Source organism: Arachis duranensis, chromosome 5, assembly GCF_000817695.3.
Source record: "Arachis duranensis cultivar V14167 chromosome 5, aradu.V14167.gnm2.J7QH, whole genome shotgun sequence".
In the NCBI taxonomy this organism is placed as follows: domain Eukaryota; kingdom Viridiplantae; phylum Streptophyta; class Magnoliopsida; order Fabales; family Fabaceae; genus Arachis; species Arachis duranensis.
This window is the reverse complement of record NC_029776.3, coordinates 9,065,589-9,078,101: the sequence shown is the minus strand read 5'-3', so window position 1 is coordinate 9,078,101 and position 12,513 is coordinate 9,065,589. Positions and strand designations below refer to the sequence as shown.

The 12,513-nt window shown below is 39.7% G+C and overlaps 1 protein-coding gene across 1 annotated transcript; it reads right to left on the bottom strand.

Annotated features, from left to right (window-relative positions):
• Positions 1 to 11,680: 11,680 nt before the first annotated feature.
• Positions 11,681 to 12,513, bottom strand: LOC107487837 (elongation of fatty acids protein 3-like; the record flags this gene model as incomplete). Its single annotated transcript, XM_016108530.3, is given in 1 exon segment — positions 11,681 to 12,513. A coding segment is annotated over 1 exon segment (657 nt), but the record flags the coding sequence as incomplete, so codon positions are not given.

The window sequence follows — 12,513 nt, the reverse complement described above, 5'->3', positions numbered from 1 at the left end:
CGTAGAATATATATATTTACTCAGATATAGACATTCAAACTTAATAATTTCAACATCAAAATATATAATAAATTAACATAATACTACAATTACAAGTTACAACAAGTACTCTAGATCACACATTTAAATCCTTCACAAGTATGTATCTAGTTTAACATAAAACACATAATCACACAATCAAAGCTTCATAAGACACAACCAAAATACAAAAGAAAACAACAAAGCAACAATTAAATGTTCTAATAAAGTCTAAAACTCAAATCCTCTAATATCTTCATCTTCCATGGCATCAACATCATCACCTTCACCGTCTTATCCCTGAACCAATATTTTCAGACATTTTGTATTTTTATCCCTACAAATCAACAACCCAGATAAGAAATTCATATTATCCACTAACAAATATAGATTCAGATTATACACTAACAAATTCAGTCAGATATTCAAAAACACTAACAAATAAAACCAGTAACTAAGAGTGCTGCTGATTCACTTTCTGATTCCCACATGCTGCAAAAGCCAGATTCACAATGCAGAGCTCTTGAATTTTTCTTGGTAAAGTAGCTTTTACACACACAAGGCCAAGAGATAAAAAAAAGCTATGTGAATGAGTAGAGAGACTAGAGTAGTAGACAAGAGATTTCAGTGAAAGGAGAAAACCACATGGGATGGTTGGAGTAATGAGTCAATGTATTAAGACAGAAAGCTTCAGTTTTGTTTTGTAAACTGCACTGTGAGGTTGTGAGTTGTGACCACACAATCATACATGTCTGTTCCTTTTTAGCTTATTTTCTTTATTCTTTAGATGTTACTGAATTTATTACATTCCAAAACATTCCTTTGACATTGGAAAAAATAAACAAATATAAAAAATAAACGCACTCCCCTGCAGAATTTTTGGTATGTAAAAACTAAAAAACTTCAATCAATTATTACAATAATGCCAATTGATTACTAGTACTAAGTATTAAGTAACACTGTAACAGTTTAAAGTTTAAACCAAACAAGAGACAACCAGTAAACCACAGTACCACACATTTTAAGTTTTTAACCATGAAGCATGAAGCATGAAGCTGCATCAGTTTACTAACTTATTAAAGCATGATTTTTTTTCAACATATCAAATTTCATTAACCAATTCTGTGTATGATTTAAACTAAACTAAAATTTTTTTAAAAAATTAACATCAGAAGTTCAGAACCAAAATTGCAGAATTGATACCAAGATTGTTAATATTTGAATTTGTTTAAAAAAATTACCTTGGAGAATAGGACAGAAGTAGATCGGCAGTGAAGAACAATGGCGACGAACAGGGGAGGGGAGGCAAACGCAGTGAAGCAGAACAGGGAGGAGTGCGAGTGTGCGACGGTCGACGAACGCAGAACAGGGGCGGTGAACCTTCACTACGTGGTGGTGGGCTCTGCGACTCGAATGGCCTCTGCATTGGATGAGGGATGAGGTATGAGGCGAGGTGACAGGTGAGAGATGAGGGATCCGTCCGGCGTTCGGCCTCTGCGTGGCAGCGCAAACAACGGTGCCGGTAGATGGTGGCGATTCAGCGAAGTTGGAGAAGAAGAAGAGAGTGAACAGTGAGGGCTTGGTGGAGTGTGTACTGACTTACTGGGTCTGGGTTAGTGGTCGCTGTTGGTTTTTTTGGGAGGGGGCCAAAACGATGCCGTTTTGGCAAAAATGGCACCGAATTCAAACTCGCTGACTCGCTAGCAAACTCGCAAGTTTGAGCGCTAGTTAGTGGTTAGCTGTAGGTTTTTTTTCCGGGCCCAAAACGACGCCGTTTTGGTGAAAATGGGCACCGAATTCAAACTCGCTGACTCGCTAGCAAACTCGCAAGTTTGAGCGATTCTGTCTGAGTTTAGCCGAGTCTACCCGAGTCTACCCAAAAACGAGTTTGTGTCCGAGTCAATTCGATTCCACTACCTAAACTCGTAAACTCGTACGAGTTTACGAGTTAACTCGCGAGTTTGACAACTATGGTAGCGCCGTAAGTTGGTGGCATTCTAAGATCTTGGGAGCTCGGTTCTGTCTAGTCTTTCGAGCTTGTAGGCTCCTTTTTCAATTACCGTTTTGATCTGGTAGGGACCCTCCTAGTTGGGCGTGAGTTTCCCTTCTCCGGGAGTGGGGGGACCGATGTCGTTTTGTCATAAGACAAAGTCTTCTGGTCTGAAGTCTCGTCGTACCTTGTACCTTAGGCTTATTCTCTGTTTTAGGGCTAGATCTCGTAGGTGTACTATGCTCTTGACCTCGTCTGCGAGGTCCCGTTCTGCTTCTTCGTCGTTTCCTCCCAAGGTTTTACGCGGGCTGGGGTCTTGGCGTGAATCGAGGTCGGCGAGAAAGATGCCCGCCATGTATCGGGATCACTTGCGAAGGGCCAAGCTGGTGTTGTCGCACTCTAACGCGACTTTCCGGTCTCCGTGTATCGTTTTGATGGTGCCATTATCGGCCTGGAACTTCATTATTAGGAACTTGGTAAAGCTGACGGCGGATAGGTCATTGATCGTCTTTCTTCCGAGGATGATGTTGTAGGAAGTGGAGTCCTTGAGGACCACAAACTCGAAGAGGATGGTCTTCCTCTGGCTTCCAGTTCTGATCGTTAGTGGTAATACTATGAAACTGTCCGATTTAAAGAAGTTATTTTCGAGTCTGGTCACCCCGTAGCTAGGGTTTGTAGATTTTCGTTTCGGAGACCTAGCTTGTCGAAGACTCCTCTGAAGAGGATGTTGGAATCAGCTTCGATGTCAACCAGTATTCTTTCACAAGTTTGGTTCCGACCTTTGCTGCGATGACGAATGGGGCGTCTTCTGCCAAGGTGCCGTGTTGGCAGTCGTCGGAGAAAAATGTGATTGCCGCTGGAACCGAGGAGATTAATGCTCGGTTTCTTACGGCTAGGACTTTGAGATCATTTTTTAGTGCTTATTTTGACTTTTCTGGCGCGTCCTTTCCAGTGATGACGTTTACAATATGGTGGAGTTGGTTTTTGGACTCTCTTAGGGTGCCTGTCATATCATCCTCAGGTTGCGTCCTTCACGTTCTGGTGATCTTTCTCTTTCAGTTCTCATAGGTTTTCAGATGATTTTGGCGAACTCATGGAGTTTTCCGTCTTGAATGGCTTGTTTGATGGCGTCTTTTAAGTCGAACCAATCTTGGGTTTTACGTCCGTATTCTCGGTGGTAATCACAGTATAGGCTCTTGTTGCTGCCTGTCCATTCCTTCAGTTGTCGTGCCTTCAGAAGGATGCCTCTCTCTGCTATTTGGTGATAGATTTTTGTGATGGGAGCGGGTAGGGGGTGTAGTTTGTGACTTTCCTCGTAGATTCGTCTTGTCTTTGGGTGATTTCGAGTAAGCTGATCGGGTGCTTTGCTTTGGTGATCCTGGTGGTGAACTACGCAATAAACTTCTTGGAGACGTCATGGAAACTGACTATGAAGCCGTTTGGAAGGGCGTTGAACCATTTGATCATGAGACCGACCAAGGTTAACAGAGCATCAGACCGTATCGTCAGCTCCTTCTAAGTTCATTCTGGCCTCGAAGGCCGTTAGGTGTTCCTAGGGATCCTTGGTACCGTCATACTTCATGTCGGTAAGTTTGTCAAAACCTTTTGGGAGGTTGGCTTTCAGGATTTTCTCAATGAATGGGGTAGCTCCCATTATCACGTGCTCGCTTCATGCTCGCTTGGCCTCCCGGTGGTGTCTTCAGCCGTCCTCGTCGTGTCGGCACTCCGGATCGCTAGAAACGCTGCGATCGCGTCATTTGTCGTGTCATTGTTCAGGTGACCTGTTGTTCCTAGTTTTGCAATGCGATCGGGTCCTTGAGGTTGCTTGGCTCGCGTGTTCCGGGTGATATCGCTCTTTGGACGTGACTCGACCTTCAAGATTTTGCACTTTGAGGCACAGTTCTTGGATTATCTTGATTGCTTTTTCTCTTAGGCCATTAGGTGCTCGGATTTTGTTGGGTTGACGATCGTTCTCCTTTGGTTTCCGCTGATCCATGGGTGGTATACAGAGCATGGTGCTGGTTGTCCTTCCATGGGTGGAAAGAAGGTTATCCAGAAGGTCGGGTGTTGGGCTTCGCGAGTTTGAGTTGCATGTGGTGGTGGCTTGTGGATTGCTTTTCGAGGTTCTCCATCATGCCGCCACGACTTGGCAGTCACCACAGATAGCGCCAATGTGCTAGAAGTCTCTGGTACGAGTAATGAGATGGATCGAGGACTTGCGAGTTGAGGCGATTGTCGGATCGTCTTCTTGGAGCGGCGAAAGTGGTACCTGCAAAGACACTCCAACGCCCAAATTAGAATGGATCTGAGAGGTATAAGGTGTGTGGAATGAGTGACATACCTGAGAGAGCCTCTGGCTTCCCTTTATATAGCTGGTGGTAGTTATCTCATCTTATCTTATCTGACTAGGATAAAGGAGGTATTTAAATTCGAATGTTGGTTAGAGATTGTAGTGTTGGTTTGGGCTGTCATCATCTTATCTTATCTGCTAAGATAAGGGAGGTATTTAAATTCAAATGGTGGATCAAAATATTAGAAATTATTGATCGATCTTTCGATTATGAGGATGGCCCAATTTTAAGATTGTCGAATTTGGTGACCATTACGAAAAAAGATCTGAAAATTGGGTCCAGAACATGTACCAACATATATTAAATGTTTATCTATATATTTACACGTATTGTTTTAAACATGTTAAATATTTATTTTATATTGCACTCTATATAAATAATTGACTAATGATTTTTTTTATGTATATACATTATAGTTGATCTCTAAATATCGACTGCTCTGCTATGTGCAAGAATATTTGTACATTTTAATTATTTATAAATTTTGACACGAATACATAAAAATAGTAAGTTTAATCTTCGTTTGTGCGCAGGTTAAGTCCAAAGTTCATGCGTTATATCTCGAGCAGTATATTACATAAGGACCCATTCATATATAGATAATAAAATTTTAGAAATTCAAAAGACCAAATCATCATTTTTTTTAATTTCCTTTAAATTTTTGTTTTAGGCCGAATGCAACAAGAAATAATCTCTAATAAAAAATATTTATAAATTTTTATTAATAATAAATTTATTATGTACTTTAAGAACACATATTAGAAAATCTTAAAAAAAAAATTTTTGACGATTAAAAGGGAACTATTTTATTTTTGAAGATCGAAGCACAGGAAATTTTATAAGGCACCTTACTTAAATAAAAATGATAAAAATATTTTATGAAGATTCTTATATTAAAAGTGTACTTTGTTTGTTTAGTCATACTTTAAAAAAAAGAGTTAATAGTTAATTTCATCTTTGAAAGATCTCTCGATCTCCATTTTCGTCTCCAAAAGATAAAATTAATAAAAATCATCCTCCAAAGATACCGTACCTGGTCACGTTCGTCCTTCCGTCATCTCCGTAGTTGAGTTGGCAAATGTCCGCTGACGTGGGCCGTTAACTGCCAAGGTGACAAAGAACAAAAATGACACCGTTTTGGTAGAAGGCTCTCCTAGCCTTGAAACGTCGCCGTTTGGTCTTCAGAAGAGGGATTTAAACATTGCAAAGCCTTACCCCTGCCTCATATCAACCATCGCTCTGTCTTTCGCTCCAAAACGTATCGTCTCCCACAAGGTATGCCCTAAGCGTTTGACCCAAGTCCTGAACCACCCCAACAACGATCGTTAGTGCTGGTGGATAATTACAGTAGAAAAGCCGTGGCCATTGAATGTAGAGTTGATGTTATACCGGAGCTTGATACTAAAAGAAGGCATTGAGACGTTGAGAGGTAAGGATTGAACTTTTTTCATGATTTCTGACTTATTCTGTGGTGTGGTGTATTGTTACTGGGGTGGTGTTAATGGTGTCCGATTTAAGGTAGAGTTTGGGGTGACCAAGGGCTTCTTTGTATAAGTGTTCTTTTACCATTTTCGTGTACGAGATTGTGTTACTTTCTATGACTCTGTGATGGTTTTTAGAGATGGACGTTTGAATTTAGTGATGGTTATGTTGCATGTTTATTTTGGATTAATGGTTAATTGGTACAAACTGGGTCTAGTAGCTGGTGATACATAGAGAGTAGTTGTTGTTGGTCATGTTTGTTTATGGTGTTTTTGTATTTGTTATTGTAGATGGAGGATCCTCCCATGACGTTTGTTGTTTACCATGGTGAGACATGATTTATGAACCTGATAATACAGAGGTATTGATGGGTGTTGAGAGAGACACACTTGATGTGTTTTTTGTAAAGGGTTACTATAAGGAGTTGGGATACATTGAGGCTGGAAACTGTTGGTGGAAAGTTCATGGTGTTCCGATTGCATCTGGATTGAAGAAGTTGGTGATAGATGCTGACTTGCTTGCAATGTGCAAGGATTGTAGGAGGAACCAACATTTGATCAACTTATACTTTGAGGATTACATCTCACAGCCGTGTGTAGTGGACAACATAGGGGAAGGTGTAGCTCTTCTGGAAGCAGGAAGTAGTAAGAAGAAGAAGTCCAGTTCCCAGGCCAAGATGCACCATTCCCAACCTGTAAAAACTCCCACTACAATGCACCCTCAGCCCAAAAAACCAACCTCTGAACCCACTAAGGCAGCCTCACAGCCTAATAAGCCCAATTCTCAGCCTATTAAGACAGCCTCACAGCCCAATAAGCCCAATAAGCCTTATTTTCAGCCCACCAAACCAACATATCGAGAGGTGTATGATTGGTTTGTCCGAAAATGCAATGTGTACCTCAATAGCACATGCATCACCAGGGCTCTAAAAGCAGCTAAAAAAATTATGGAGGGTGATGAGATAGCACAGTATAAGTTGGTGTGGGATTATGCAAACGAATTACTTACTAGCAATCCAGGATCCAGAGTACAAGTTAGTGTCATCCCTATGCCTGAGAGTCCTCCTCTATTTGATCGGTTCTATGTGTGTCTTGACGCTTGCAAGCGGGGGTTTAAGGCGGGTTGTAGACCTTTAATTGGACTAGATAGAACGTTTCTCAAGACATTACATAGAAGACAAATACTTACTGCTTGCAGACAAGATGCTAACAATCACATCATCGTGATTGCTTATGCGATTGTTAGTGTGAAAAACAAGGATAATTGGCAATGGTTTCTGGAGCTCCTTCACAGTGATCTTGGAGACTACAGAGAGAGCAAATGGTGCTTCATCTCAGACATGCAGAAGGTAAGACTGAAAATAAAATTGATTCATGATAACATGTTTTAAGGACTGATTTGATTTAATGAATATTTTGTAAGGACTAATTTGATTTAATAAATACTTTGTTGGGGACTTAAATGATTTATTATCTTTTCGAGTTTGGCATTTGGTGCAGGGTTTAATCCCTGCCGTGCAGGAAGTGTTTCTAAGAGTTCACCATCGCTTTTGCGTGTGGCTTTTGTGGCGCAATTTCTCCAAGCAGTAGGGTAGCTGTGAGGTAAAAGACCTTGTGTAGGAATGTGCTCGGTCAAGAACAACAGCTGAATTTGATAGAAACATGAAGAGAGTTAAGTTGATCAATGATAAAACTTGGCAGTATCTTGATAAATGGCCAAAAGAGGCATGGACGAAGACAGATTTCAGTGAGGTTTCGAAAGTGGATAATATATGGAACAACATCTGTGAGTTATTCAATGCAAAGATCAAGCACGAAAGGAGTAAGCGTATCCTGACCGTAGCTGAAGAAGTTAGAAGAATCATCATGAAGAGTATGGTTGATAACTGGAAGAAGTTACAGAACTATCAAGGAATTCTTCCTCATGTTCAGCAAAGTAGGTTGGAAGCAATGACAGTATTGTCCCGCCATTGGGCTCCTCAGTGGTCAGGTGATGAAAAAGAAGAATTATACAAAGTGCATGGCTGGCCAACAAATATGGTGGTTGACCTGGGTAAGCACACATGCACCTGCAGATTTTGGTAGCTCACAGGTAACAACTTTTATTTCTTCTCAATTAGATAACAATGCCTTCATTCATGATAACAAGTTTACTGGATCCTTTTATTTGGTTTAAAAGGAATGCTGTGTATGCATGCAATATCGGCCATACAAGACAAGAATGACAAAAGACCTGAAGAATATTGCTATGATTGGTTGAAGATGGAAGCGTATAAGCGAACTTATTGTTTCGATGTCAATCCGGTTAAGGGGCAAGATCTATGGAAAAAAATTCCACATCCAGCACCAGTCCCATCCCCAATGAAGCCTAAACCTAGAAGGCCGACAAAGAAAAAGAGATGGGACAAAGAAGAACAACCAAATGGGTCAAAGACAAAGATGAAAAGAAAATACAACCCAATCCAGTGCATGTACTGTGGTGAGGTTGGACACAACAAAAGAGGTTGTGCAAAGAAAAAGGCTGTGGATGCTGAGGAACATGCCAGATAGATGCAACTACAGCTGACAGTTATTGCCCCTGCTACAGAAGATGTTGAACCTGAACTAAATGCTGCCCCTACTGATGCTGATAATGGTACAGAAGCAGAAGCACATTTGCCTTCACTTCCATCACCCATCCAGCCTCCATCAGAGATTGACATCAGCCAATTCGAAAGCATCCCACCAACCCAAGATACCCAACAGGTAGTATCATCACTCCTTACTCCTAAAAAATTTCACATTCGCCTAATCATCTAACAAATTCATTTGGTATTGGATTATACAGGATCAATTGGTAGCTAGGCCACCTAAGTTACAAGTGATTAAAAGAAAAGGCTACTGCAACTAAATCTGTGGTTGTTTCTGTTGAGACCATTAAGGGGACACGTTTTAGAACTGCTAAGAAGCTGCCCAACTTCATGATTTTTGTGTCTACTCCAGGCTTCAAGGCTCCAAGAAAGAATGATGACAAAGTTTGATTTGTTAGGAATGTGTTGTGGTTGACTCTTTTTGTGTATGAGACAATAATTTGTTTGTTGTTTTTTGTATGGTATTTAAGTCTAAAGACAATGTATTGTGGTGACATCAGAACCTTATAACTTTGTTGTGGTATTTCTCTGTTAAGACAATGTGACAATTAGCCTTCTATAACAAGTTATTACTAAGATTACTTACTTTGTTGCTTATTTTGTTTATGGCTCAACATAATTCATATGAACAGCGCCAGAGAATTTTTTGCCAAATTTTATAAAATTATCTACAATTAAGATGGAATTGCTTCAAACTTCAAATAATTACTCCCATTCAAGTAAAAAAATTCAATACACCATTACATGTTCACAGAGGATAACTGGGTTTATTTACAAGTACATAACAAACAATAGAGTATCACAACTACTCCAAACATCAAAATCATTAGCAGTTTCAAAGTTCTAACTTCAGCTTCTAAACTGCCCAATTTCCATGCCACCTTCAACCTCCATACCAGTTCCTACATCTTTCTTTGTACCACATACATCCACTGCTTCAAATTCATCATCATCAACCCACTTAAAATAATTGCAGTGACTGTCCTTCTACAATTTCAGAAAGGAGTAAACAAAAAAAAATCAAAGAACACCCAACAGCATAGAACAAGATGAAAAAACTTTAACTTCTTTTAACATCACTCGCCTGGTACCTTGGACATGCATGGAACAATCTATTCGGATTCTTTGTTGTCCCAAATTTCTTAATCACAGTCTTCAGCCCACAGAAATATGATCCATCATGAGAATTCAGCCTCCTCCTTCTCATCGAAGCACTAGATCCATGACTGTCGTGTGATGCATGCGACAAACCACCACCACAACCACCATTTCCTATCTCCATCCAGTCAGCCAGCCAAGGATTATAGCTCCTACTTAGTTCTACTGCCACCGAAAGTGTTCATGGCGCTGTATTTATCGTTAAAATTGGGATTAGGATTTATCCACTCTAAGGACTAATTTGACGTCTTAAACAAGACTTATCTTGTCATCAACAACATGCTACAGTTTGGTGTTTGCCACCTTGGCAATTAACGGCCCATGTCAGCAGACGTTTGCGAACTCAGTTACAAAAATAACGGAAGAATGAACGTGACTAAATACGATATCTTTGGAGGACGATTTTAATTAATTTTATCTTTCAAGAACAAAAATAAAGATCGAGATATCTTTCAAAGACAAAATTGACTATTAACTCTTAAAAAAAAATACTTTTATAACATTAAAATCAAACTTCATAATTCATCATTTAATAATAAAAAATATCTTCATATAAAAATAATTATAAAATTTTTATGATAATATCCACCATCTCACACGGTTGAGTCGGTAAACTGTCATGTAAAGAAAGGAGTTTTCAATAGGTAATGCTTGTGATCATTATCAGAGGAAGTAGCTCATACTACCGGGCATTGACATTCGCCCAATCAAGGCAAGGGGCGGTCCGGCTCTTATTGACGTCTTTCCTTCCGCTATACCTTATCTCTTTTCTGCTTCGACCCTTCTTTCTTCATAGGGCACTGCACTCCAGTTTCGACCCGAAAGGAAGGAATTGAAAATGAAACGAGTAATCACTCAATTTAACCTATGAGGTACGTAGGTCACTCATATGAGGCCAAGAAGCGTAATAGCCCGTAATAGCCTAGGGCGCCAGTGGATTAAGTAGTGGAGTTTTCATCCAGGTTGTTCACCCTGGTAAAAATTTTATCCGCCTCCCATACATCACTCCATCCTTCCAAACTAAACTCCCGATTCAATGAACTTTTCCAAACCAAACTCCCGATCCAATTAATTTCAGCTCAAATTTCCGAATTAGAAATCACTAGTTATGCTCAAATCGTTATGGTATTTTATTATTTTTTTTGTTAGTCACAGTATCTCTCCGTCTTCAGACTAAAGACTAATTTATCATAAATTAAAGTTTTATTTAAAAATTTGTTATTGATTAATAGATTGCTACATACATTAGCGAAATTCAAACTTCCAACATTTATTTAACCAATAAACTAACCACTAAACCAATCCAAATTAATTATGGTATTTTAATATTAATCACTGAAAATTCAGTTAAAAACTTTCAAAATCAGCGGATTGGGCTATTTGTTTTGGTTTCAAATTCATTAATTTTAAAAGTTCTATTTTTTTTTTCAAAAATTTAACATGCATAACTTATGTGATAAAAAAAAAAGTGACAATTAAGTCTTAAAAATTTCCACTTCAGACTAATATAAAAAATATATATATATAAAAAAAAAGTACGTAAATTTCTACTATCAGAAGTTTTCAGAACATCTGGAGAGGCAGATAAAGAGGTAAACAAATAGCAACGATTGCACATTTGCACGTATTAGCTACGCTTTAGCTACACGTTTGTAACCTGCCAGCACGCTTTTCACATTAAATAGAGGTACTATTTTATTATGAGTAGCGCTTGGAACCAACTAGGTCCAGCCAACTTCTATGTGTCATAGGTGAGGAAATGAACTTTAATTTATTGCCTATCGCTGGGACTGTGATTTCCAGCAAATAAACTTACTTTATCAAATGAAAGAAGATTATTGCTACATGGATGGCCATACATTTAGATGCCGTGTGTTTCTTTTACACCAAAGAGAAAAATTAAAATACATGATGATATGATTTTTGTTTACTTGAAAAGTTTCCATACCAATAAGTACCTAAAGAGTGAAAACACCATTACAGTACACCAACCTATCTAACATGACCAGAATGCAAATTATGGTTTGTTAATTAATTGCAACAGAGATATCAAGGACTAAATAACGGTAGCTTGCACATTCATCATATAAATGAATCATAGTCTACAAAATCAAATGAACAAAAAAATAATTTAGCTATAGTTTTATTTTGTTTCCATATACATGCATGGTTTTTACATAGACAGGTGAAAAAAAGGAACAAAAATGATGACTACATCTCTTAGTTTCTCAATTGAGCTTCAACTTGGATGTGTCTGATAATTCGTTGTTATTATTATTAGCGGCGGCACAAGACTTCTTCTTTTTCCCCTGAATGTACATCCTAATATAGAAGTTGAGGAATAAGAGCAAAACGACACCGTTCAGAAAAGAGTTGAAAACCCAGGCTCCCATCCCATTGCAGCCACCGTTGAAGAAATGCAGGAGGAGCACCCCAACGTGGCACACCAGATTGCACCCCAACAGTACCATCTTGCAATTCACCACGAATGGAAAACATGCGCTTCGCAACCCTATCGCCGTCCACACTCTGTAACCGTAAACCAGAGAGTCAACGAGCGTGGTGAACAGGATCGCCAGAACCTGAAACGATTGCGAGAATTCCAGCCACAGGAACGACATGAATGCGGAGATTGAGTGGTTGAACACCTGGAAGAACGCCAGCTTGCGCCTTCGTAGCACCGACAAGGTTGTACGGAACATGTGGAGGAAGCGTGAGAGGTAGAACACGTAGGACCAGAAGAACACGCGGCCTGAGGGGCGCGTGCCGAGTGGGAAGCAGAGGAGCCATTGGAATGGGGTCTTGGATCGCCGCCAGAACCAGCTGGTTTCTCGGATTTCGGCGACGGAGGAGAGGAGGAGGCCGGCGAAGATGGTGGCGGAGAT